The sequence below is a fragment of the Podarcis bocagei genome (assembly GCF_964188305.1).
Source record: "Podarcis bocagei genome assembly, chromosome: 15".
Lineage (NCBI taxonomy): Eukaryota > Metazoa > Chordata > Lepidosauria > Squamata > Lacertidae > Podarcis > Podarcis bocagei.
The window spans coordinates 45,524,186-45,535,733 of NC_138141.1; the positions used below are offsets into that span (position 1 = coordinate 45,524,186).

General features: G+C 49.2%; 1 protein-coding gene across 3 annotated transcripts in view; it reads left to right on the forward strand.

Annotated features, from left to right (window-relative positions):
- Positions 1-211: 211 nt before the first annotated feature.
- The window catches only part of FLOT2 (flotillin 2), a 26,188-nt gene continuing 14,851 nt past the window's right edge, over positions 212-11,548 (forward strand). For all 3 annotated transcript variants that reach the window (XM_081172165.1, XM_081172166.1, XM_081172164.1), the window contains exons 1-2: positions 212-349; positions 10,023-10,104. In XM_081172165.1, coding sequence (XP_081028291.1) covers positions 301-349; positions 10,023-10,104 — 131 coding nt within the window. In that variant the 5' untranslated portion in view covers positions 212-300. The remainder of the gene's footprint in view (positions 350-10,022; positions 10,105-11,548) is intronic.

Below are 11,548 nucleotides of genomic sequence, written 5' to 3' on the forward strand. Positions count from 1 at the left end.
GGCGGCCTGAGGCGAAGGCGTAGGAAACGGAGGCGGCTTCTCCCTCTTCCTCCTCCCTCTGCTCCCCTTTCCCGCTCTTTCCTTTTCCCGCCCACTCTCCCTCCCCCCCCCCGCCTCGGACACGCTTCCTGTGGGCGGAGCCTTCGGGGGCGAGGGAGGAGCCGAAGAAGGAGGCGGTGCCGCTCCTCCCGAAGATTCCCCCCGACCCGTTAATCGGGCGGAGCGCAGTGCGCGTGCGCCGTGGTGGTGGTCGGTGGGAGGGGGCGGGCTGCTGCTTGGCGTTGTCTGGGTCGAGTCGCCATGGGCAACTGCCACACGGTGGGGCCCAACGAGGCCCTCGTCGTGTCAGGTAAGGAGACCGAGGGGGGGAGCGTGAGGGGGGGCTTGTTTTCCTCAAGGGGGGGAGGGACGCTGAGGCCCCCCCTCCCTCCGCAGCTCGTCGTCTGCCTCGCAGGTCTGCCTCGCCCTCTTCTTCCTCCTTCCTGCTGTTCTCCTTCCTCCCTGGGGGGGGGGTCCTCCTTGAATTGGGTGAGGCCTGGGAGGGGGGGCTTTATCCCTCCCCTCTGTGGGGACACATGTAGGACACACACACACACGTGTATGCCTGCATGCACACAGCGCTCTCTGACACGGGAGCGGACAGGTACGCAGAGATTTCTCTTGCACAAGCACACACGCGCATCCAACCCAGGCACACGGAGATCTCCCTGTTACACAAACGGCACAGCATGTACAAATGCGCAGGTGTCTCTCGCACAGAGAGGGCACGCGCACGTAGATTTTTCCCACGCCTGCACACGGATGGGTAGACGGCACACACGGATCTCTCTCGCGCCAACAGCACAGCACGCGTTTACACAGAGATTTCTCTTATGCACCCACCTACGGAACACACGCAGAGATTGCTTATGCAAACAACATAGCGCACATACACACAGAGCTCTCTCTTACGCCTGCACACACATTGCAAACACATCTTTCTTACAGACACACACTGATATCTCTCTTACACATATTGCACACATTCACAGACATATATATCATGCACATATAGGTATATCACATCTCTCCTGTGCACATTTATTTATATCGTATATATTCTATGTATGCAGCCACAGAAAGAGTGTTATTTACATATACAAAAATATTTCTCTCTTGTACACCCCCCATAAATATATACTCATGTACATAAACACAAAAGTATGCAGAGATCTCCTTTAACACAGGGAGACACCATTTGTGGCATTTATATACCGCCTAATATGGAGAAGAAGAAAAACAACCTACACAGAAGTCTTGTTTGTGGCACCTTAAAGACCAACAACTCTTATTATAGCATAAGATTATTTGTTGGTTTTGCTGCAACAAAAATGAACGCAGCCTGTGTCTCTGGAAAACATGCACACATATTTTCCCTGCCACTTAGTCTCTGTCTTAAAAAAAGTGTACAGTTCTTTGGAAATTTGAAATTAGCCTTAATATTAATAATATCACACACACAACCCACCTTGTACAGCACGGAGTTCCCCATAAGGCCTTGGGTTTTTGTTTATGAATAATAATCACAACAGTGACAAATGTGTCCCATGGGATCTATAGCACTTGGACTGAGCATTAGCTGGTTTGCATTCAGGTAAGCTCCCTTCCACTCCTGACACAAACTGCAAAATTAGTTAGGGATCCATTTCTCAGTGATTTGAACTTCTCTTAAGAAAATGGTGCTGAATGCTTCCTGTTTTCATCTGAGGCATATTAAAGTGGGCAGGTGCTTTTGCTTGATGGGAAACAGTTGTATGAAAATGCAACTTAGATTGATTGTATTTGTGCATCTCCTGAAATGTTTTCTTCCTGGTTCATGAGGATCCTGCAACCCACTTATCATTTTCCACAACCGCGGTTTGGTATGATATTACAGTTAATAGGGTGGGGTTGCCTCTGAATGTGTTCTCTGCCAAGTATCTGAGCTTTACAGGAACACACTTCCAAGGCAAAATACGTGATTTGTAGCCCAGTAAGTTATTTTCAGGAAAAAGAAGGTGTGAGCTGCTGTGATTACCATTGGAAGAGGCCAGTTCAGCTCGTCAAAGCGGTCAGGGTGTGTGTGTTGGTGGTGGGAGCCTTCACCTCCCTTGAGAGCCTCCATTCTCCCTTTTATTACTGTCTCAGTGTAGCCAAAGCTACTGCAGTAGATGGAAAATCATTCTGGGGAAAACATAGCGCTCTTAATAACCACCACACCCTCCTGCTTTTTTCTGTTTGGGAAGGAAATGGCCTCGAGTGGTCTGCAAAGAAAATATGGAATATAGCATGAACATGGGCAGAGTGTGTCTTCCATGAACTTTGGCTGTGCAAGTTAATCCTGTTACAGACACGGAATCACAGAATTGTAGAGGTGGAAGGGACCCCGAGGGTCATCTAGTCCAACCCCTTGCAATGCAGGAATCAGAGTTAAAGAATCCCTGGCAGGTGGCCATCCAGCCTCTGCAGATGAGGATCTGCCCACTGAGTCAAGCCACTAATCCTCTGCCTAGTGTTGTCTACTCTGACTGGCAGCGGCTCTTCCAGGGTCTTGGGCAACTGCGGATCTTCCACTCTCTCTGCTCCCTGGTATGTTTTTAACTGGAGAATCAGGGGATTGAACCCGGGACCTTCTCCAGGCAAAGCAGGTGCTCTGCTGTTGAGCTACTGTCCTTCCTTCCCTGCTTGGAAGTTCTGATAGGCAGGGAGAACCCCAGCCCTGCCTAGACTTCGGACGGGAACAGAGTGGGATGGAAGTACACCAGCATTAGCTTTTAGCATTTTATATACCATGTTCCAGAGCACTCAAACCACATGTATGTAGTCCTTGTAATTCTCCCAACAGCTCTGTAATGTAGAGCAGTACAATTCTCCCAAATTGTAGACGTGGGGACTGAGAGTCGAGTAGCTGCTCTGTGAGTTCATGACCCAGAGGCTTCCCTCATTTCACATATGCCCGCAGGGCGTCAACTTCCCACTAGTAGCCTCTTTCACATGGAAAATAAAACCTTAGGCGGTACAAATACCTGTTTAATTTGATGCTTTATAATTGCACTCCTCTTAAACTTTATTACACCTGAAGGAGCATCTCCACCCCCATCATTCAGCCTGGACACTGAGGTCCAACTCCAAGGGCCTTCTAACAGTTCCCTCCCTGCAAGAAGTGAAGGTGCAGGGAACCAGGCAGAGGGGCTTCTCGGTAGTGGCATCTACCCTGTGGAATGCCCTCCGGTCAAATGCAGAGGAGCTAAAGAACTACACAACTTTTAGAAGACATCTGAAGGCAGCCCTGTATCAGGACGTTTTCAATGTTTGACATTTTGTTATCTTTTTATATGTGCTGGAAGCTGCCCAGGTTGGTTGGGAAACCCAGCTAGATAATAAAATTAGTGTTTGTTTAAATTATTATTATTAGCTGGTATTTTCCAGCGTAGGAGTAACAAGGCTAACCCCAGTTATCTTGTGTGAATTTGTACAGGCCTACTAGCATACATTTGCGTTGTCTGCATGCTACCAGCCCTCAAGAGGCGTGATCAGTCCTGGATTTCCCCCTCCTCCTCCCCCAGTCTTGTGGCAGGCAGGCAATCTGTGTTCACAAGTTGTTTTGCCAGCCTGCCCTCGATAGGAGAAAAGGGTGGTCCAAGGGTCTATGGTGTTACTGGACAGCATTTCCCATCTGCTTTCTGGGCACTTTTTGAAATGGGAAGCGTTCTTAGCACTGCAGGATTGGTCCGTGTCCAGCAGCAGATGAATGCAGGCTGTGTTCCTGTGCGTGTCAGGAGGCCTGGAGCCTTGCGAGCAGAAGACTTAATCAAATCGAAACCCCCAAATCTTCTTCCAGCGCCAGAGTCATCCCACCCTGCCCTCTCTCTGCAATGAGGACATGAAGTAATCAACATGCCTCTGATTTGAGTAACCACCTCCTGGCACTCCGTATCTTGGATAAGGCCCCATGACTCTGCTACGGGAGTCCTGCGGCTTCCGGCCAGGGCTGGGCCCCAGCACCTCTTCCTCAAGAAATCCAGTGGTATAACTAATGAATATAAAAAACTCACACCTAACTAGCAAGTGGCGCCAGGAGAACTGTTACCAGGGAAAGATTTCTGGAGGATTTTTGCTTGTTTAAATCCTACCCCAAAGCATCATAATCATGGTGAGAGTTGCATTCACCCAGTGCTGACAAGGTACTAACTAACCTACTAAAGGTAAAGGTAAAGGGACCCCTGTCCATTAGGTCCAGTCGTGACCGACTCTGGGGTTGCGGCGCTCATCTCGCTCTATAGGCCGAGGGAGCCGGCGTTTGTCCGCAGACAGCTTCCTGGTCATGTGGCCAGCATGACTAAGCCGCTTCTGGTGAACCAGAGCAGCGCACGGAAACGCCGTTTACCTTCCCACCAGAGCGGTACCTATTTATCTACTTGCACATGAAGTGCTTTCAAACTGCTAGGTGGGCAGGAGCAGGGACCAAGCAACGGGAGCTCACCCCGTCGCGGGGATTCGAACCGCCGACCTTCTGATCGGCAAGTCCTAGGCTCTGTGGTTTAACCCACAGCGCCACCCACTTCCCTAACTAACCTATTAGGATGGAACAATTGCTTCCTTCCGTGACAGGGAATGGCTTCCCAAGCAAGTTTTTGTGGCAGGCTGGACTAGGTTTAAACTGAGGCCCCCTTACTAATCTGCAGCCCATCTGTGGCGTGAAGTCTTGCAGTGGAGTGTGTGTGTGTGTTTGTGTGTGTGTGTGTGTGTGTGTGTGTGTGTGTGTGTGTGTCCCCAGCATTTTCCAATGTTTGCAGGGAATGTCGAGCCCCCGAGACAACTCCACGATAACCTGGCAGCTGGCCTGTTCGTGCTGCCTTGTTCTATTTTAACTCCCAAGCAAACAATCTGTGTTTGCTCTGCTGCTTTTGTTGAGGTGTGGGTTGTGCCTCTGCTGGTGGCTTAGGGACTGTTTGCCAAAATTGCTGGCTAGCCCTTAAACTGGCACACCAGCCTGCAGTTGCCCAGAGATGTGGCATGAGCGCTGCCTGTCTTATTTCTCTGTCTAAATGAGATTAGATGGATGAACCCGTGACCCACTTTGCGTCTGTGCAGGCAGCCTGTTGCAAAAATTCCCGTTAGCCTGTAAGGAAGGACAGGCCGTTGTGCAACAGCCTTTCTCTGGAGAGAGGTGGGCTCCTTTCCAACAGCTGCTATCTTTTCGGGAATCAGGATTCCTTTTGCCAAGACTTAGCAGCAGAGAGGGAGGAGCAGCCTCTGTTTTGCTCTTCTTCCCTTCTCCACCCCCCCCCACCCCCGTTTGGGAGAGCTCTCTAGGCAGGGGGGGAAACTGTCCTCTCCAAGCCGTGCTCTGCTTCCTTTACATGTCGAGCTGCATGTAATTAGGAGAAGTAGTATTTTCAACCCAGGAGGTGAAACTGGCTTGTTGCTGCATGCTTTGTTCTTTCCGGCAGCTGTTCAGGTGCCTCTGGAAGATCACAAGCGGGTCACCCCCCTCCTCTTGTGTAGCCCCAGATTCCACCACCGTGCCAGTTTAGTATGAGTAGGTTTACAACTAAGCCTTTACTGTCACCCTGTCTGAGAAGAGTTTTCAAAGTTGCATTTCGTAAGAAGGCCTAGGGCTGGGCGATATCCGACCAGCTAAACATATACTGTATACTAAATATATACTGTATACTGTAAATATATACTGTATACTGCTAAATATATACTGTATACTGTATACTAGATATGTCACAAAGTGTGTGTGTGTGTGTGTGTGTGTGTGTGTGTGTATTAGTACAGTTTTGTAATATAGGAAAATGTGTACAAATACCTGTAAAGTGGATAAGGGAAACAGAGAATTGCAAAACAAAACAATACAAAAGAAAAGGATATAAGAAGGACCCCATAAGCTCATAATAAAGAAAAATGTACATGGTCTCAAGTGTTTCATCGTATGTGAAAGTCACAGTCGCAGTCATAGTTCTCCTGTGAATATTCACAGATTTAAAGGTATATTTTTATTTCCATAAGGAATTTAGTCAACATTCTGTGAATGTGGACCTTGCTGTGCTTGTGTGTGACTCTTTAAAAAACAAACAGAGAGCGAGCTGCAAAGTCCTTTTGAATTTATACAAACTGCAGTAGAGAGAGAAAGAGAGAGTGCGTGCCTCATCAGTGCTCCAAAATGGCAAAGGAACTGGGATGATCGGCTTATGGTGGTCCCTTGTCTAGGGGAGGGTTCCTGAGCTCTGGGCACAGTACTGCACCTAAGATTTCAGGTTAAAACTGTGGAGTGGAAGGAAAGGAGGACCTTTTTCTGCCTCCCCACTTCCAGCTACTCTCTGAAGACTGGAGAAGAGATCCTCTTAAGAATATTAGGGGGGGGGCAGGGGAAGGACTAGACCATGTGAAAAATGAACAAAATATTTTAGGTGCAGTTCATTCATTTTCAGCTTTGTATTCTTGTTATTAAAAAGTACACCTAGACATTCCGTTGTTGCGCCCGTAACCTCGGTTTAAGGTGCCATTTAGCCCCTCGCTTTCATATCTCCGTTTCTAATGTTGTCTCCCAGGATCTCGCCTGCTGGCTGCACTTTTCCTTCCATCTGAGCAAATCTGATTACACAGCCAGCAGGGACCTCCCTGAGGCAGAATGAGGAAAACAGCAGCGGGTGTGGCTGGCCGGCCTTTCTCAGTGCCAGTCCTCCTTTCCTCTCCACCTCCCTCCCCTCCCCAAAATAGCATCATCATTTGCAACTACACCCCCCAGCAAGATTTTCTGCTTTGGGGTGGAGGAATAACCAGTCCACCTGAATTCTGGCTGCTTTTGCCTTCTGAAGTAGCCCCCAACCCCTGCTTCTGAGATGAAGTTCTTGCCTGCAGGGCTGCATTTGGCAATGGAGGGGGGTTTTTTGCAAGTGAATGAACAGCCAAGGGGAGCTCCAGAGTGGTGGGTGCTGAAGGAAAGTGGCTGGTTAATGAGCAACTGAGGAAGCTGCCCTCTCGTGAGTCAGACCTTTGGCCCACCTACCTCAGTGTTGTCTACACTGGCTGGCAGCAGTGGCTCTCCAGGGTTCCGGGCAGGGTCCATTCTGAACCCTGCCTGGAGATGTCGCCGGGGATTGAACTTTGGAGCTTCTGCAGGTGATCTGCCGCTGAGCTCCACAAGCCATTCCCCTAAAGTAAGACTCCAGTCCTCATGTTTCTGAGTAGCTCTTGAGCTCGGCCACGCGTCCCTCTCGCTCAATATAGCCTACACTGACTAGCAGCAGCTCTCCAGGGTTTCAGACATGGGGTCTCCTTCCTGGAGATGCCACTGGCAACTCTCTCTGCACCGCAGGCACCCTGCCACTGACATCTTGGAGGCCCAGTGGAGTTTTCGGATTTTTCTCGGCGTTTTGGAAAGTTCTAGGTCCCCTTTACTGGATCCTGCAGTCCCCGAGAGCAGGCAGGCTTGCTGTGAAACCACTGGTTCTTCCAGGCCCCTTCTGTTGCCACGGTGGGTTATTGGCATTCAGACTCTTAAAGCACCCAGGTGCTTCTGGGCTGAATCCTCCGGGATTCTGAGCTCCCTGTTGAGGGGTGTGTTAATTCCAAACAGCTCTGAAGGGACAGGGTGTTCACTGTTTGCCATTGGTTTCCTTGCTTGTTCTGAAGATATTTTATTTCGGTTTTCCTCTGAGAGACGACTGCAATCAATCTGAACGATTGGGCAGAATTGATTCACAAAGGCGTTCAAGGAGTTGGAGATTTGACGGAAGTGCAGGAGTGGAAAGGCGGGGGGAATACAATATTCGTTTTCCAATCAAATGACCTAATAAAAGCACCTTTTCTGGGCTGGGTAGGGACCGGAATGCTTCCTTCCTCCTCTGCTTCCAAAATCTTCCTGAGCTGTGGGGGGCCGTCTGCTGAGGGCGGTGTGCTGCAAAACACAGTTGGCAGAGCCCTGAGGTTGAGAAAGTCACAGGCGTGGGTCACGCGCAGAGGAATGGGAACTGGCCCAGTTCCCTGCCTGCCTGCCAGAGGAGGAGGAGGAGGAGAGCTTCTGAATGGCTCTGCACCAATTCGGTCATAGGTGATCTCTTGGCTCCCTCTCCTGATTTAATCTTTCCTGCACAGCTGCAGCAGGAAATTGCACTGGGCCTGGGTGGGAGTGTGTGTGATAGAGGGGGGAGTGTCCTATGGTGCCAGCCCCCACCTGCTCCTGTTTCTTATCCATTAAGCTGCATATGGCTATTTCTGAAGTTCTGAGAACTTGCTTTGTAATTTATTTATTTATTTAAAAAAGTGGAAAGCAAGTTTCTCCTATGGCTGCCGAGACAATGAGAAAATTAAGGGCAGTTGCAGGCAGTTGTGCACCCCCCAACAGAGAAGTTTAAAGTTTTTAAAAAAGAAAGAAATTTATCTGGATGACTTGTCTGTGAGAAACTCTTGCTGCACCATTTTCTAAGTGGTCACACACCGACTGCTTAATTATCTGTGCCCCAGAGGCTCCTGGAGGCCAGCCTTTACAACTGGGATGGCTCCTCTCTCTGGATGGTGGAGACAACAGTTGCCCCCCTCCAATCTACAGGGATAATTCCCCAAGAATTCTCAAATATTATAGAAAGAGGCTCTGAGATTATACCTGCCTGCTCCTTTATTATCATTAGGTGCAGCTCCTCAGGCCCTGGAGATTTGAATTCATTTAAAGTAGCTAGGTGTTCCCTCACTACCTATTTTCCTATCGTGGGCTGCAGCTCCCTCCTTCCATTGTTTATTCTGTTATCCCCAGATTGGGCACTGCTTTCCTTTGGGTGTAGACAGAGGCAAAGTAGGTGCTGAACTGTTCCACCTTCACCCAATAGCTTTTTCCATCTTCTGCATGCAGAGGAGCTACCGCTTGCCTGCTGTTCCTCTTGCTTCAGACATAGCTAATGAAACCTTTCGTTATTATTTCCAACCTCTCTTGCAAGCCTGAGCTCATTCTGAGCTTTGGCTGCCTGACCTTCTCCCTGCAACTGTTGGCTACTCATGTATACTCTTCCTTTGCAATTATATTTTATTGAATTATGCCTAGCAGAGAGGAAGTAGATAGAGAAGAGCTTTTCTCCCTTCTAAGACTGGAACTTGTGGGCATCCCATGAAGCTGAATGTTGAAAGATTCAGGACGGAGAAAAGAAAGGGCTTCTTCACACAGCACATAGTTCACAGCTGTGAAAAACAGCCTTGGCCACAAACTTGGATGACTTTAAAAGGTGGTTGGACAGATCCATGGAGGAGAGAGCTAGATGGCTATTAGCCTGAGTGCCCTGTCTCCACAACTGGAGACTGCAATGCTTCTGAATATCAGTTGCTGGAAACTGCAGGAGGGGAGAGAACTCTGGTGCTCGTGTCATAGAATCATATTGGAAGGAACACCAGAGGTCATCTAGTCCAACCCCCTGCAATGCAGGAATCATAGCTAAAGCATCCTTGATAGATGACCATCCAACCTGTGTTCAAAAACCTCCAGTGAAGGAGAGTCCACCACCTTCCATGGACCAATTGGACTGGCTTCCAAAAAGGCGGCTTCCTATTTTCCTAATTAAACCACTCCTTTATTTATGATCATGAGGACTAGAATCTTAGAACAGCAAGGGAGAGGGCTCTGTTGTGCTCAAGTCCTCTTGCAGACTTCCCACCGGGGCATCTCTTTGGACCACTGTGAGGACAGGATCCTGGACTAGCGGGTCCATTGGCCTGATCTCTCAAGCTCTCCTTACGCCCTTTTCGATTTACAAAGAAAGAGATGCTTACAATCTGGAAATGCAGGCAGATGGAAGGGAACAGAAATGGAGGCAGGGTTTAAACAGGCGAGCGGGTGTGCGGCAGTTTGACATATCCGGGCTCTGTTGTCATCATATGGGTCATACCATTGCCTTTAGCTTTTCACTACTTTGCTGATTGCCCTGGAAATGCCTCTCCTTTGGAACGGTGGCCATCCTTAATAGACGAAATAAAGCGCCCGCTCCCAACTGCTCTCTCTGCTTCCTCTGCAGGTGGCTGCTGCGGGTCGGACGAGAAGCAGTATGTCTACGGGGGCTGGGCCTGGGCCTGGTGGTGCATCTCTGACACGCAGAGGTAAGGAGGGGAGCACCCTCATCGCTGGGGGAGGGGGGCAGGCGGCTTTGTGTCAGGGCCCAGCTAGATGTGACTGTGCTGCTTTCCCACATGCTCCTGTATCAAGTGGCTCCTCGTGACTCCCAAAGACCCCCATCTTCCGAGGGCTCCCCTCCCTCTAAGTTGAGTTGCTGCAGGGCGAAGGGCGAGGTAGCGTCCCCTTGGTTAAAGCTGGCCAGGCGACAGAGTGATATCATTTGGGGATGGACCATAGCTCAGCGGTAGAGCATACGCTTTGCAGACAGCGGGTCCCAGGTTCAGTTCTGGGGAACTCCAGGTAGGAATGGGACAGATGCTCTGCCTGAAACCTTGAAGAGTCTACCGGTCAGTGTAGACAATACTGAACCAGATAGACCAGTCATCTCACTCAGTATAAGGTGTCTTCCTGCGTATCATTCTCCACCGCAGGGGGAACGAACACTCTTCTCCCTTCCAATGCCCTTCTGTCACTTCCGTGCTTCTGAATACCAGCTGCAGGAGGGAAGAGTGTTCTTGCACCCGGAGTTCTGCTTGTGGGTTTCCTACTAGAAACTGGTTGGCCCCTGTGAGAACAGGATGCTGTTTTAGATAGGCCATGGGCCTGATCCCGCAGGGCTCTTCTTATGTTCTTATGCCCATCTGCTGCCTGAAGCAGCCCCTTCTCTCCTCCCAACGTGGAATGGTGAAAAGCCTCTGGAGCAACTGATTTCAGGCAGAGAGGTTAAGCCCCTTTATCCAAACACTTTTTGCTGTTAAACTAATAGCCCCCTTCCAAAAAACCCCCCTCTCCTTTAACTCTGAAAGGGGCAGCATTGTGACGGATGGTCTGTTGCCTCTGGTCAATGGTGCCTTTACTCACACGTCTTCTCCGGTTCAGGGGCGCTTTGGTCTTAATGATAAAAGTAATGAATGGGAGACATCGTATCTATTTTGGGAACATGTATAGGGACATACAATCTCCAAACTCAGCCAGAAAGGATTTATTTCATACACACTGAGGCCTGCAACCCCCAGAACTTTTCCCCAGCGATCCACTCCATTATGGTAGTTGTGGGGCATTTTGTTAATATTTTAAAGCTGCCACATTTGAGGCACATTCGCCCTGCAGCAGATCTGAGCGCTGATTTGCTGTCATGGTTCCTTTCCTTCTCCCTCCACCTCCCTATAATCCAGGAAATTGATTTGTCAGGTAGTTCGTATCACAGAGCTGCCGTTTCTTGGATCCATTTCCTTTGGACCATTTTGGCAAAAAAAAGAAAATTGTCCTTCAGACCAGCTTAAATTTGTAACCTTGACATGATTCAAATGCCCCCCAAACCACAGGCTTGGACACACTAGTGTTGTTCAAGGCCCATGTAGTGATGTTAAACTCTTGGGAATAATCTTTTGGAGAATATTCTTGATTAATGAGAATATTAGAGAAGAC